The 14,761-nt window shown below is 38.9% G+C and overlaps 1 protein-coding gene across 1 annotated transcript in view; it reads right to left on the bottom strand.

Moving 5' to 3' along the window:
• The window catches only part of LOC105520273 (hepatoma-derived growth factor-related protein 3), a 49,078-nt gene that overhangs the window by 21,635 nt on the left and 12,682 nt on the right, over positions 1-14,761 (bottom strand). Inside the window, exon 5 of the mRNA XM_011953893.1 lies at positions 13,115-13,261. Within this exon, the coding sequence (XP_011809283.1) occupies positions 13,115-13,261 (147 nt within the window). The remainder of the gene's footprint in view (positions 1-13,114; positions 13,262-14,761) is intronic.

The raw sequence follows: 14,761 nt of genomic DNA, 5'->3' as shown, positions 1-14,761 counted from the left end.
CATGAAACTATTCAAAAGAGAATATAGAGAATATGGCCTGTGCATATTAAAAAATTCAAAACAGTGAATGCAGACTGGAGAAATAACTTTTGCAAATAAGATGAATATGCTTCATTATTAACCTCAATATAAAAGGCAAATCATCAGAATACTTGTAAATGTTGTTTGAAAAATGTTTTCCCAAGGAAAGTTCATTATTTGCTGCTGTTTTAAGAAAATTACTTTTACTGATTTTTTTTGTGTGAATTTAAATAGCTAAATAGGGATCAATAACTCTCTCTACCCTTAATGAACACTTGTTTTAGTGGTGGCTGAAAATATTTCTATTGTATTTCTGTGTATATTTTTAATAAAATTATTTTTGGCCTCTTATGAAGACAAATCTTACTAAATTTGAAACATTTCATATATACACATAAAATTGCTTTTAAACAAAATTTGTGAGTTGTATATTCCAATTCAAAACGTCATCTACATTCCCCTTATGTTTCAGTGTGAGCAATGAAGAGGCCTTTTGATGAATTAATTAAATTTCATTAATTTAAAAATACATTCAAATATTCAAAATTAAAAAGTATCTTTTAAAGAAAAAGTATTAGATTGACATCCCTACTATCTTTTTATGAACTTTCCATGTTTGGGATTGTATGTTGAATATATTAGAGAAAATCAGTATTTACTAAATGAAAGAAACACACCAAAAATACAAACAGCCACCTCCTCACTGTGCCCTGGAATGATAAATGGACTGGTGCTTTCATACCCTTAGCTGCCATCATCATCATCATCATTATCATTAATGGCCCTAGGCTTTTAGGTCTGCTCACATTTTCTCATGTTTTTATTAGCTCTCACAAAGAAAACCAAAAGAAAATGGGATACAAATCAATGCATGGATAGTATCAGGTTACAAAATCTAGGGTCCACAGGGCTGGTAAATATGCATGTGTAAGCAAATCATGTAGTCATCTCCCCTTCATCCCCTACAGTGTTTTCAAATAATCTAAAACCCAGCGAGTGTTTAAAAAAAAAAAGAAAGAAAAAACCCTCACCTGCACTTGATTCTATTGTCAGCTTGCTGTGAACAATTTTTGCTTTAATATATGAATTACATTAATACCTCACATTACATATATGAAGCCAAATTACACTAACTTAGTTTGCTTACAACCTCAAATCTTACTCCCAGTACACATTCCAATAAATTTATTCTGTAAAAACAATACATTTTTTTGTTTTTGATTTTTTTACAGTAAACTTTTCAACTACAAACCTTGAATACGCAAAAGATGTTCCAAGGACAAGCATTAACAGGATTGATAAAACCCAAACTGACTAAATGTGTTCTCACAATATAAGCTGGCATAAAAATAAATAAAATTCTCTATTTTCACAATAGCAACAATAATGTACACATAATAATGGTTTATGGATGAATATTAACTATTCTAATTGTAGTTCCAAAAGAAAACAGTTTATTTTAAAAGTCTACATTTAAAAGTCAATGTTTTGTCTGGTTTCCCACAGGGCTGTTGCTGATTCCAGCTTAAAAATGTGAAGTATCCACCTTGAGTGCTTAGCTCAAAATTGTATTGGCACTGGGAAAAAATAAATCATTGCCTTTATTTTGGAGTAACACAAAAAGACTCACTAACTTCACATATAGAAACTTAGTTTGTGTACATAACAATATGAATTTTGAGAAGTATAAGCTGTCAACTAGCTATTTCTAATACGGAATAGATATTTTACAATATGGTTAAACTTTACACATGGCCTCAAAACTGAAGGACGATTTTAATTTCGTCTTCAATATACCAACATTATGTATTTAGGAATTAATTCCTGGGTCTGTCAAAGAGAGGAAATTCCATTCTTAAGCATTATGTTGAGTGGTCATCTAAAAAATGTTAATTTATATTTAACTGAGTGTTTGGTGATGGTGGGGTCAAGGCAGGAAAATGATGATCATAACTGCCTTGATAAAAGGATCCTAGACATGTATAAGTCTGCGCAAAAATCTTGATAATCCTTAGTGGTTAAGGGCAACCTCATGCAACCAAATAACATGAAATTAAATCAATAACTTTTTAAAAAGGCTGAAATGTCTTTCCCCCCCAAAACACAACAGAGGAATATGAATAATGTACATACAAACTGGGGTTCTGTCAATGACAACAAGGACTATGTGTTGGTTCATATCAAATCCAAGAATATTAGACAACCAAACATATAACCTTCTTGTGGTTTTTCTTAATATGCAGCATTCATTATGGTAGTTAGGTCTGTAAAAAAAAAAAAAAAGAAAGAAAACAAGCCTTTAGATGATTTAGGATACTAACAATGAGAGCTATCCACACCTAGACAGTATATAATTGGGTTTTCTGAAATTTTAATATGCACTGCAGCATTAACAATACTTACTGAGCAAAAGCAGCTTCTGTGGCTTTGCTTTAGACCTGTCAGTGCAAAAAGTTAAAGGAAATACTAGGGTATTTTTAGTGCCCCATAGAAAAAAATTATAAACCTTGTCTACTGTCTGTCAGGACAGAGTGCAGCAGTGCACATTCTACAATTCTAGGACTATGTTTATTGCTGGAATACATCATCAATGGAGAAACTGATATAATTTATCTTTGTGAGGACTTTCTTCAGAAAGAAAGATAAGCTGTGTAAAATTTAAAAAGCCCTTAGAGTGTTAGAGTGTGCACGAATTACTCTTTAGAATATTTATAATTTAATTACTTGTGACACATGGCTCAAACATAAGAGTTAATCAAGATGTACAAAGTCTCTGACTTCTTGCTTTAAAAAAAAAAAAAGGATAAGAGGAAGCCTAGATTTCTTTTAAAATTTAGATGGCATCCGTGTGACAAACAGAAAATATAACATTCATTTCATAAAAGAATTATGTTTCGATTTGGGTCCCACTTTAAATTGTGTCTGGTTCTATTTCCCCAAAAGGATGCTATTTTTTTCCCCTCATCATTAACCCAAATATATTAAACCCCCTAGTAATACCCTCATGGGATGAATGAAAGAGGGAACTCAGCCCTCAAATATTTTTTTCTAAAAACAGCCTGCTTCCATTCTTAATTTTACTAAATGAATGAACATGTTTGTAAGCACATGTGCATGCTCATGGGTATGTTCTCATTCAGACAGCCAACATGTATACTAAATGGTATATATTATAATAAATGATTCCAGGACCTTCAAAGGAGAGAGAGTTGCCAAACCTTCCATCCCCCTAAGATGGCAGAAATACACTTTTTAGCCTTCTGTCCCTATCAAAATGAGGAAGTAAATCTTAAAAAAAAATGTTTAAAATTTGTGAACTTAAACAATGGAGTGCCTGGTGACTCCTAATTATTTCTTAACAAAAACACCAGTTATAATATTATACTCACAGAAACTTTGGAGGATCTTCCTCCCTTGTGAAGGAGGAAGACACCCATTAGAACAATGAAAAATTGTTAGTCAACCAAAGAAGTCTCTTTTTTTTTTTTTTTGAGACAGAGTCTTGCTCTGTCACCTAGGCTGGAGTACAATGGCACGATGTCGGCTCACTGCAAGTGAGCCCTCCCCGTTTCAAGTGATTCTCCTGCCTCAGCCTCCCGAGTAGCTGGGATTACAGGTGTGTGCCACCACGCCCGGCTAATTTTGTATTTTTAGTAGAGATGGGGTTTCACCATGTTGGTCAGGCTGGTCTCGGACTCCTGACCTCGTGATCCGCCTTGCTCGACCTCTCAAAGTGCTGGGATTACAGGCATGAGCTGCCATGCCTGGCCGAAACCTTCTTTAACAATGTTATCTTATTATTACTGTGAAAGGCAATAAATTCTACGTTTATCTTGGTAGAACATTCACAGTAAAAACTACTCAATCCACATCAAAGAATATTTTTGGAACAGGTGGTCCCATGGCAGTCTCAGAGTAGTATTAATACCCAAACAAAGTGAAGGGAGCACCAAGAATGTGACTACAGTTTTTTTTTGGTCTTTAAACAAGGTGCTGTCAAATGGGTGCTTTGTAAAAGCAAATTACAAAATCTGAGATTAAAAAATTCTCATACCATAATCACTTTGCATCCATGTATTGAAAACTACATCTTGCTAATTCATCACGGTGTACATTCTGGACATGGTACTCTGACTGTCTCCTAGATCTGAACTCTGCTCTGAGTAAGTAGCCACAAGTGGTTCCTTATGCACTGGTTGCCATGCATCCCTACATTAGATAATGGCTGGAGAATCCAATCAGATTCTCTCTGGAGGTATCTAAATGTGAGGCACACTGAGAGGCTGTAGGGTGGCAGCAAAGCTGATGGATACCCAGAACACTATAAGCAGAAGCTATGAAGCAATAGAAGCCATAAGGATCTTTTCAAGGAGTAACATTTTGATATGAAGGAATGATGATATTCAATATGGCTATGCAGACTCAGCAATTTGGCATGTTATAACAAGTAACTTATTACTTCCAGAAAAACAACTATTTTTTGCCAATGATAAAATCTGAGTGTTTAGTGAAAACTAGAATTTCAAATCCTCCATGACTGAAAGTTTTCCAATATTTAAAGACTTTTTTTTGTTAGAGACAGGGTCTTGCTCTGGTGCCCATGCTGGAGTGTAGCAGTGTGATCACAGCTCACTGCAGCCTTGAACTCCTGGCCTCAAGCTATCCTCCTGCCTCAGTTTACCAAAGTACTGGGGTTACAGGTGTGAGCCACCAAACTTGGCCCCAATACTTAAAGACTTTTCTGATGAGATAGGTAGTGATATTAAAAATGTGATTAAAAATATTTCATACTGAAATGGGTTAATATTTGGAAGACCCAAGTAATTCAGAGAATCTATATTTTCTAAATGGGGGAAAGCTATTCAAAGTGCTAGACAGGCATATGAAGAAAAGCTCAGTATCGCTGATCATTAGAGAAACGCAAGTCAAAACTGCAGTGACACACCATCTCACATAACTCAATGGCTATTACTAAAAAGTTGGCTGGGCGGGGTGGCTCAACCCTGTAATCCCAGCACTTTGGGAGGCCGAGACGGGTGGATCACGAGGTCAGGAGATCGAGACCATCCTGGCTAACATGGTGAAACCCCATCTCTACTAAAAAATACAAAAAACTAGCTGGGTGAGGTGGCGGGCGCCTGTAGTCTCAGTTACTCGGGAGGCTGAGGCAGGAGAATGGCGTAAACCCGGGAGGTGGAGCTTGCAATGAGCTGAGATCCAGCCACTGCACTCCAGCCTGGGCAACAGAGCGAGACTCCATCTCAAACAAACAAACAAACTTTTAATGGTATTAAAGAGGTCCTGAGACCAAGAATAAATGAGAGTCAACGGTGAGAGGTAAGACTGCAAAGATAAACTGGGGTCAGTTGTGAAAGGCATTCTATGATGGAATAAGGAACTCAGACTTAATCTTGTGGGGCACTGAGGAGATATAAGGGGGCAGACACTATATTGTAGAAAGAACTGGTTCAGGGTCAGAAGAATAAAGGCATGGCCACATGGTAAATAGGGTAAACATTGTAGCTATCATCCCAATGTTTATTCTATCCTCTGTCCCTCCCTCCAATTGTGTGAAGCTTTTTTTAAAAAATGATTTAAGACTTTATTGTCATTTGAGGCTCTGTTTTCCAAATAATCGCTAGTAAATATATTGGAATAATTAGAAATTGTAAGTCCCAATTTACCGATATTGCACGATTCTCAGATTTTCCCCTCCACTGACTGCCAGGCAATCGTCAGCACCAGACAAGGCTGCCCACCACTAGTATCTTTCACTGCAGCCCTCCTGGGCTCAAGCAATTCTCCCGCCTCAGCCCTAGTTGGGACTACAGGTGGATGCCATAGCTGTGTGGTAGTCTTATGATTTGGGGACCTGAATCCAGCTCCAGGGGTGTGGAGAACCTGAATGGTGTGAGCCAGTTCTAATCCTCTTGTATCAGTAGTTGGTTTAGGGATGGGTAGCCTTCTGATATAGTCTCCAATGATTCCTGCCTCCAGTATCTCTACATCACATTCTGTGTAATCGTTGCCCCTTGAGTGTGGGCTGGACCTAGTGACTTGCTTGTAATAAACAGAATGAAGCAAAAGTAATGGAATAACACTTCTGAGATTAGGTTACAAAAGACTGACTTCTGTTTGCCAGCACTCTCTCTTGCTGACACTTTACTGCTTACTCTGATGAAGCCAGCTGCCATGTTATGAGCTGCCTCATGGTGAGATCCGTGGGGCAAGGCATCAAAGGAGGCCCCTTGGAAACAACTCATGAGGAACTGGGGCCTCCAGTCCAACAACTGTGAGGAGCTGAATCCTGCCGGGAACAATTTGAGTGATCTTAGAAGAGGATCCATCCCCAGTTGAGCCTTAAGATGATTTGAGTCCCTGCTGACACCTGGACTGCATTTTGGTATCTCACTTTCTTTTGCAAGAGACCCAGAGACAGAGGATTTTGCAAGTTGCACCTGCATGGACTCTCGATGAGTTCTGAAAAGATGAGATAATAAATGCTGCTTTAAGTCACTAGGTTTCAGCTACATGGCAATAGATAACTAATACAGCAGGTGTAAGCCAATCAGTGCATGGTGTCCTCCTGGCCACAGATGAGTAACTTCCACCTTCTATCCATATGAATCAAAGGAACTCCAAGTATTCTAGATAAGGGTGCCTGCTCCTTTCTGCCTCCTGCTGCTAGTGGCAGGAGGGAAGAAGTACTCAGAGAGCCTCTGGGAGCAAAAAGGGAACCTCGTAAAAATCTCTTCTTTCTTTCCCTTAACAATACGCGTAACATCAAACCCATCACCTGCTTTGAGACCATCAGGCTTTTTATTATTATGCCCTTTATCCTCGCTTACTTTGGATACTACAAGATGGGCTCCAGAGCACCCATCTCTTCCTGGACATATATCCCCAGTCAGCTTTGCATAGATCCTTTTATGGCCTTATTTCTTAACAGAACCTCCCCACCCCATTCTTTAATCTCTTCTACTGGGCCCCCTGAAAACCACAGTTAGCCATTAGCAAAACTCCTATATTCCCAATTTGGATTTCCAAGATATTCCACTCAACAACTTGTTTTAACTAACACCTGTTTTCTTCTAAGGGCAGTGCTGCCTCTTTCCCTTTAACCCTCTCAAATGGTAGCTTTGTTCTCTCCCACAGCTCTTGTACTACTACTTGCCCTGGAGGTGGAGAAGGTGTCCTTCTTGCTCCTCCTTACTATTTATAAGCTATTCATTCTCTCCGTTGTGTCCCACATTTCCTGAAAATAAAAGCCTCCCAGTTTTGAATCTCAGTGTAAGCTACTCCCCTCCTTACTGCAATCATCTATAGTCTCCCTGGATTATTCTCCTTACTCTTTAAAGATTTCACTTCTGGCCCTCTGTCATTCATCAGAATTCCTGTGATTGCAATATCCACATAGATTATCTTTCTAACATTCTGGTATCTCAGTTCCTTGGTGTCCTCTCTGCCAAAGATCCTGTCTTCTAAGACCCTACCTCAGTCACTCGCTCCCATGGTTTGTTCTTTCTCTTTTTTTCCCCTCTCTCTCCCTTTCTTCTTCTTTTTTTTTTTTGAGATGGAGTCTCACTCTGTGGCCCAGGTTGGAGTGCAGTGGCTCGATCTTGGCTCACTGCAACCTCTGCCTCCTAGATTCAAGCGATTCTCATGTCTCAGCCTCCCAAGTACCTGGGACTACAGGTGTGTACCACCATGCCCAGCTAATTTTTGCATTTTTAGTAGAGAAAGGGTTTCACCATATTGGCCAGGCTGGTCTCAAACTCCTGACCTCAGGTGGTCTGCCCACCTCTGCCTCCCAGAGTCCATGGTTCTTTCTGAAGACAAGTGATTCACAACCACTGGGAGTAACTGGAAATACTGTCATAAGCCACTGTTTTGAAAGTAAAATTATGTAGGCATTTTAGGTTATTATTAAGAAATCTGGGGTTCTACTGGCATTTAATGCACGGGGGTCACAGATACTAAATGTCTTGTGATGTAGACAGCGCTCGTACAACGGAGAATTAAGTGTCCCACTGGAAATACTAGTAGCACCTGCACTGTCATCGGCAACTACTGCAACCTTTCCACGATACTATTCAAATACCTCACTCTTCTATCACCATTTATATTTCCAGGTCATACTTAAAATTTGTTGACTCTATCCCTTCCTCATTTACATCTTTCCTCTTAACACATGTTGGATTCCATGGTCCATTGTTATAATCCTTGTATACATCCTTGATTACCTGGCTTCTAATCCTCTTTACCCTACTCTCTGGGAAAACCTTAATTCTAGTTAAATTCAATTATCTGTCCTCTCTGTGACTGCATAATTGAATATGCCTAGAGAAAAACACAGCCATTGTGACTGCTCTCTCTTCAAATTCAAGACCAATGGCCTCAAGCAAGCCTTTAGTATTGCCTGGCAATTCAACTTCATTTCCCAAGTTCATTCATTCTCTTATTCTTCTAAACGACTATTTTGTACCTTTTCCTCCTCTTGAATCTTCCAACATTTTTTCCTATTCTCAGCCTCAAATGCTAACCTTGTTCCGTAAGAAAATAGAAGCAATCAGGTAAGAATTTCTACAAGCTCTCACCCCAAGTATCTACTTACCTGTATCTGTGCCCAAATACTCTGCCTTTCCTTCCAATTTAATGGATGAACCAAGGTAACCCCTCCAGATGTGCACCAGATCTTATACCTTCTTTCTTTCTTTTTTTTTGAGACAGAGTCTTGCTCTGTCGCCAGGCTGGAGTGCAGTGACATAACCTCGGCTCACTGCAACCTCTACTTCCCGGGTTCAAGCGACTCTAGTGCCTCAGCCTCCCGAGTAGTTGGGACTACAGGAGCGCACCACCACACCCAGCCAATTTTTGTATTTTTAGTATGGTGTATTTTCACCATGTTGGCCAGGATGGTCTCGATCTCTTGAACTCATGATCCACCCGCCTCGGTCTCCTAAAGCGCTGGGATTACAGGTGTGAGCCACCGTGCCTGGACCTACCTTCTTGCTTTCTAAAGGACACTGCTTCAGCAATTCTTTCTTACATTATCATTCTGTGATCATTTCTGACTTGGATCATTCTTACTAGCGTATGTAAATTCTCCCATCAAGAAAAAAAGACCTTCCTTGAACTTCTAACCCAGATCATGACTATTAAATATTTGAAAACTAAAAGTAGGCAATTAGCCCTACATGATATCAGGACTCATTATAAGGCTACTATAATTAAGAGAGTGTGGTATTGACCAACGGAACAGAATAGAGAACCTAGAGAGAGACCTATGAATTTATGACAGATGCACGGCAGATCAGAGAGAAAAGGAAGGACTATGCAATAAACGGTGCTGGTTCAAGTCATTATGCTTAAACAAGACAGAAAAATGCTAGCCATAAAAAGGAAAGTTTGATAAAGTTGACTACAATACAATAAAATTTAAAAAGTCTGTTCACTAAAAAATCATAAAGAAATTGAATAGACAAGCCATAAACTTGGAGAGGATATCTGCAAGAAATGTGACGATCCATGTTAGTTAGAAGCCAGAATATGTAGAGAAGTCCTACAAATCAGTAAGAAATGAAATCCAACAGGAAAATGGGCAAAACCCAAAACAAGCACTGTACAGAAGAGAAAACATAGGTGGTCAATAAACATGAAAGGCAGCTCAACCTTATCATTAATCAGGGAATTATAACTTAACACTATAATGACCATTTTATATTCACTATATTGGCAAGAATTAAAAAGCCTGACTATGCCAAGTTAATCACAGGGAACTCTTCTATTCCTCTGGTGAGAATGTCCAACTACTAAGGAAAATAATTTGGCATTATCTTGTAAAGTTAAAATCCATCAGCTCACAAGTCAGTATTTTCAATTCTAGTTACATATGCTAAATAAACTCATGTACATGTATACTAGGAGACAGGCATGAGAATGCTCAGAATCACACAGTTCATAATAATTGCAAAAAGCCAAATTGTAATACTTACAACTAATTTATAAGGTTACTCATAAAGATCCTTTATGAGCATTATAAATTTTAGGGAGTTGTTCATTATTATAAGAACTGCTGGGGGCCGGGCACAGTGGCTCACGCCTGTAATCCCAGCACTTTGGGAGGCTGAGGCGGGCAGATCACGAGGTCAGGAGATGGAGACCATCCTGGCTAAAACGGTGAAACCCCGTCTCTACTAAAAATACAAAAAACTAGCCGGGCGAGATGGCGGGCGCCTGTAGTCCCAGCTACTCGGGAGGCTGAGGCAGGAGAATGGCGTGAACCCGGGAGGTGGAGCTTGTAGTGAGCCGAGATCGCGCCACTGCACTCCAGCCTGGGCGACAGAGCGAGACTCCGTCTCAAAAAAAAAAAAAAAAAAAAAATTAGCCGGGCATGGTGGTGGGCACCTGTAGTCCCAGCTACTCGGGAGGCTGAGGCAGGAGAATGGCATGAACCTGGGAGGCAGAGTTTGTAGTAAGCCGAGATAGCGCCACTGCACTCCAGCCTGGGCAACAGAGCAAGACTCCATTTCGAAAAAAGAAAAAAAATTGCAAAAAGCTGGAAACAACCCAAGAGACTGGATAAATAAGTTGTGGTATACCCACAAAACTGAATACAGTAGTTAAAATAAATAGACTACTGCTACACATAACCACATGAAGGAATCTTAGGAAAACAGTGCTGAGTGAATGTCGTAAGTTTTTAAAAAGCTAAAAATAACCAAAATTAAACAATACACTGTTAAGTATACACCTATATGTTACATATGGGCTAACATTTTAAAAAGAAAAGGAAATAATACAATATTAGTGCTCATCTCTGGGTAGGAAGAAGGACTGGAAAGAATACGTAAATAGATACAAGTTAATTGTGATGTTCTAGTTTTTAGGTTCAGCGTCACTTTATAGCTTTATAACCTTATATTTATATATATTATTTAGTATATAACAAATATATCATTAAAAATAGGCTCTTGCTTCCCACTTAAGCTCTTACTAGCTGTGTGATTCTAGGCCAATTCTTTCAGCCTCAGTTTCCCCAACTAAAAAGCAAAAGCAATACCTGCACCTACCTCCTGAAGTTTGTGTGAGGATTAAATGAGATAATGCATGCAGAGCACGCACAATATGTGCCACGCAGTTTACTGGTGCTAGCTAGTAGCAGCTATTATGTTCTAAGGTGCTTTCAAAAAGAAATGGTTTTATTAGTGGTTAGAACAATGAATCTACAATGCATAGGATATATAGAATGAAAATGTCATCAGTAAAGTTGAAATCATGTGAATGGATAAGATGAACACAAGAAGTTGTGGAGTAGAAGTGTGCCAAGTCAGACTGAAGAAAGGAGCTCTAGAAAGAGACTAAGAAGGAACAGGGAGAGGAAGCAGAAGAGATTGGTAACCTGGAAGAAAAGTCAGGAGAAATGTCTAATGGAATTAAATTTTGCAGAGGTGAAAATGAAGACTAAATGAGACATTGGATTGTGCAAGAAGAGGATCACTAGGAACCTTTACAAGAGCAATTTCAATGAAGTGGTCAAAGAAGAAATAAGAGTGCAATGGGTTAAGTCATGAGGAGGAGAAAAGGAAATGGAGACTGGGAGAAAAGATCATTCTTTTTACAAAGTTTAGAGATGAAGGGAAACGTGAAAAGGGTAGAATATAAGATTGAAGGGAGGTATTGTCAAGATTAAGGGAGACCTTAGGCTGTTTATAGGCAGAGGGGAAGGAGCCAGTGGAAAAGAAGATGTAGTACAGAAGAAGGGGACAAATGACTGAGTGTGCTTTGGAGAAAACAGGAGGAGATAATATTCTGAACCATGACAATAGACAGATGTAAATTAGTGCTTCTCAGACTTTCATGTGCATATGAATTACTTGGGGTTGAGTTAAAATGCAGATTCTGATTCAGAATCTGGAGTCTGGGGCAGGTCTGAGATTCTGCATTTCTAACAAGCTCCCACATAATGTTGATGCTACTGGTTCACTGACCACACTCCTTGTATTAAGGGGGTAGGACAACTCTTCCTTTGTCATGAGAAGTGCATCTAGAAATAAGTTTGGTAGTAAAGGGAAGAGAAATTGTTGGAATTGTTGCTATTTGCATATTGAAGCTACCTGACATACAGGTAGCAGGTGGAATAAAGAGAAAATCAAGTGAGCCAGGTGTTCAAGTTCTCAGTGACTGTTAGCAGGTATATGTCCCTGGGAAGGCTGCTGGCAAAAGCAGTGATAGAGGACTACTTATTAGAGAAAAGTCAAGAGGATGAAGATAAGCAGAGGACAGAGTAGGGCTGACCTGGGTGAGAGGAATAAGAGGACAATCAGAATCATAATACTTTGGGAGTAATTATAGATAACTGGGATGAAGGAAGAAAAGAGTTGAGAGGTAAACAGGACTGATATGAATAGGCAAGAACTCAGCTGAAACCAGATAAATTTCTTAGGTCATTATTTTTAAATGATTTAACATTGTCTAACCAGTCTTCACAGAGGATAAAATGCAATGGGGGCAAAATTTGCCTTCACTAACAGTTTTTTCCAAAGGTGGACTTACCTGTGCTTTGAAGTTAACAAAGGTTAACAAAAGTTATGAAGAGTCAACGTAGACAAATTTGTCCCTAGGGGTATTTTAAATATCAATATTCAAACATTGTTTGCATTTTTAAAGTCCTCATGGGTACACTGAATTACACATTGCTTCTGGGAAAGAAGCAGCAGTACGTTAATACTCTATTTTGAACATGTCATTGATTTTGTGAGAAAAGAAATACAACTGTTGAATTTTGAGGTGGCATTTCATAATTTCAGTATTTCACATTGTACTTTAAAAAGACTCTAAAGTTGCTAAAATTAGTATAAAGAATAATAGACCTGTTCATAGAGTTCCAAATTGACAGGCAAGTGTAATTCTCACTTGGCTCTTTTGTTCTCAGACTCTAAGAATTAAATTGATTATACTAAAGAGCTGAGTGGATGCATATAATAGGCTGAGAATACTTCGCCATTTATTAACACAATGTTTACTAATGTTGACATATGGGTGCTGAATCTGAAGCAAAATGTCTTCTAATAGAAGGTAAGAGAAACCTTACCCCTTCACTCGTTTTCTGCAAGTCTGAAGTTGTGTTTCTTGTGTCATTGCCCGCATCTCCACCCTCAGAGCTGCTTTTGTTTTCCTCTTCTTTGCAGTCTTTGTCATCTTCATCTCCTGGAGATTTCCGGGACTGTTTAGAGGATTTCTAAATGTTCAGACAAGTTAAATGTTACAGTCAAACACAGAAATCCAAATGTACAAGTAAGAGATGCAGAAATAGCTGACTTGCATCTAGTCTTAGTGGTTGATAGAGGATATACTGACACAACATGCAGTATGCCGAGGCTCAGCTAGGTGACACTGGACAAATCATTTCACCTCATTGTGCCTCAGTTTAACTAGCTGGAAAGGAAGCAGAAGTGGGCTAGATGACCTCTTAGTTATTTCCGGCAATGTGATATTAAAAACAGAAAATGAAGATTAATGTACCCAGAATACTGTCAATGAATAAATACAGCTGGAAGGACACCACCTTAAGAAGGCTATAGAACTGGAAGGTACCCTAAAGGTCATTTTATCCTCCCCATCATTTTATAGTAGTGGAAACTGAAAGAAGTGAGGTGAACTATCCAAGAGAATATACAGATATTCATGCTGAACACCTCTTGAAGTTGTCTGGCTAGTGGGATACCTAGAATCATCTTGACAAAACTGTATGATATAAACTATTCTTTTCAATTATGGAGAGTTATTTAAGAACTCAAGGCTATAATGGTGAACCAGTCCTTTCTCCTCGTCATTTTGCATTCGAAAACAAGATGAACTCTAGCGGAAGATGAAAATACAATTAGTTTGCCTCAAGAGTTGCTTGGCAGCATAGCATTAAAATTATAGAAAGCTGGCCCCAATTATGCACCTTAAGAAAGTAAAATATAGTGTTTTTCTACACTTCCTCTTTGAGACATTTTAAGAATCTTCAGGCACATTGTAAGTAAGAGGTAAGGCAAAACTGATTTTGCCAAGTTACTTTTGGTCTTCCAGAAACGAATGAGCAAACTGAAGCTTCTTCAGATAATCAATTTTTTTAAATGCAATTTTCAAAGAGAAAACATGGTGGCTCATGCCTGTAAACCCAGCACTTTGGGAGGCCGAGGTGGGTGGATCACCTAAGGTCAGGAATTCAAAATCAGCCTGGCCAACATGGCAAAACCCTGCCTCTACTAAAACTACAAAAATTAACTGGAGTCAGGCACGGTGGCTCACACCTTTCATCTCAGCACTCTGGGAGGCCGAGGTGAGCAGATCATCTGAGGTCAGGAGTTTCAGACCATCCTAGCCAACACTGGTGAAACCCCGTCTCTACTAAAAATACAAAATTAGCTGGGTGTGGTAGTGGGCAGCCTGTAATCCCAGCTTCTTGGGAGGCTGAGGCAGGAGAACCACTTGAACCTGGGAGGTGGAGGTTGCAGTGAGTGGAGATTGCATCACTGCACTCAAGCCTGGGTGACAGAGTGAGACTATTTCAAAAAAACAAAAACCAAAAAAAGAGAAAACATCATCTAGCTGTGTGGCAGAATATATAATTAAACTGTTTCTATCTTACTTAACTGAAACTACCAGCCAAGCCCAAAATGTCAGTTTAAAATGTGATTTTTACTTTTTACATGAAGGGAAACAGGGATTTAATAATACAAATGTGGAGTAT

This window comes from Colobus angolensis, unplaced genomic scaffold, assembly GCF_000951035.1.
Source record: "Colobus angolensis palliatus isolate OR3802 unplaced genomic scaffold, Cang.pa_1.0 Scaffold376, whole genome shotgun sequence".
Classification (NCBI taxonomy): domain Eukaryota; kingdom Metazoa; phylum Chordata; class Mammalia; order Primates; family Cercopithecidae; genus Colobus; species Colobus angolensis.
Note: the sequence above shows the minus strand (reverse complement) of the source record. Positions and strands in the feature narration are given on the sequence as shown.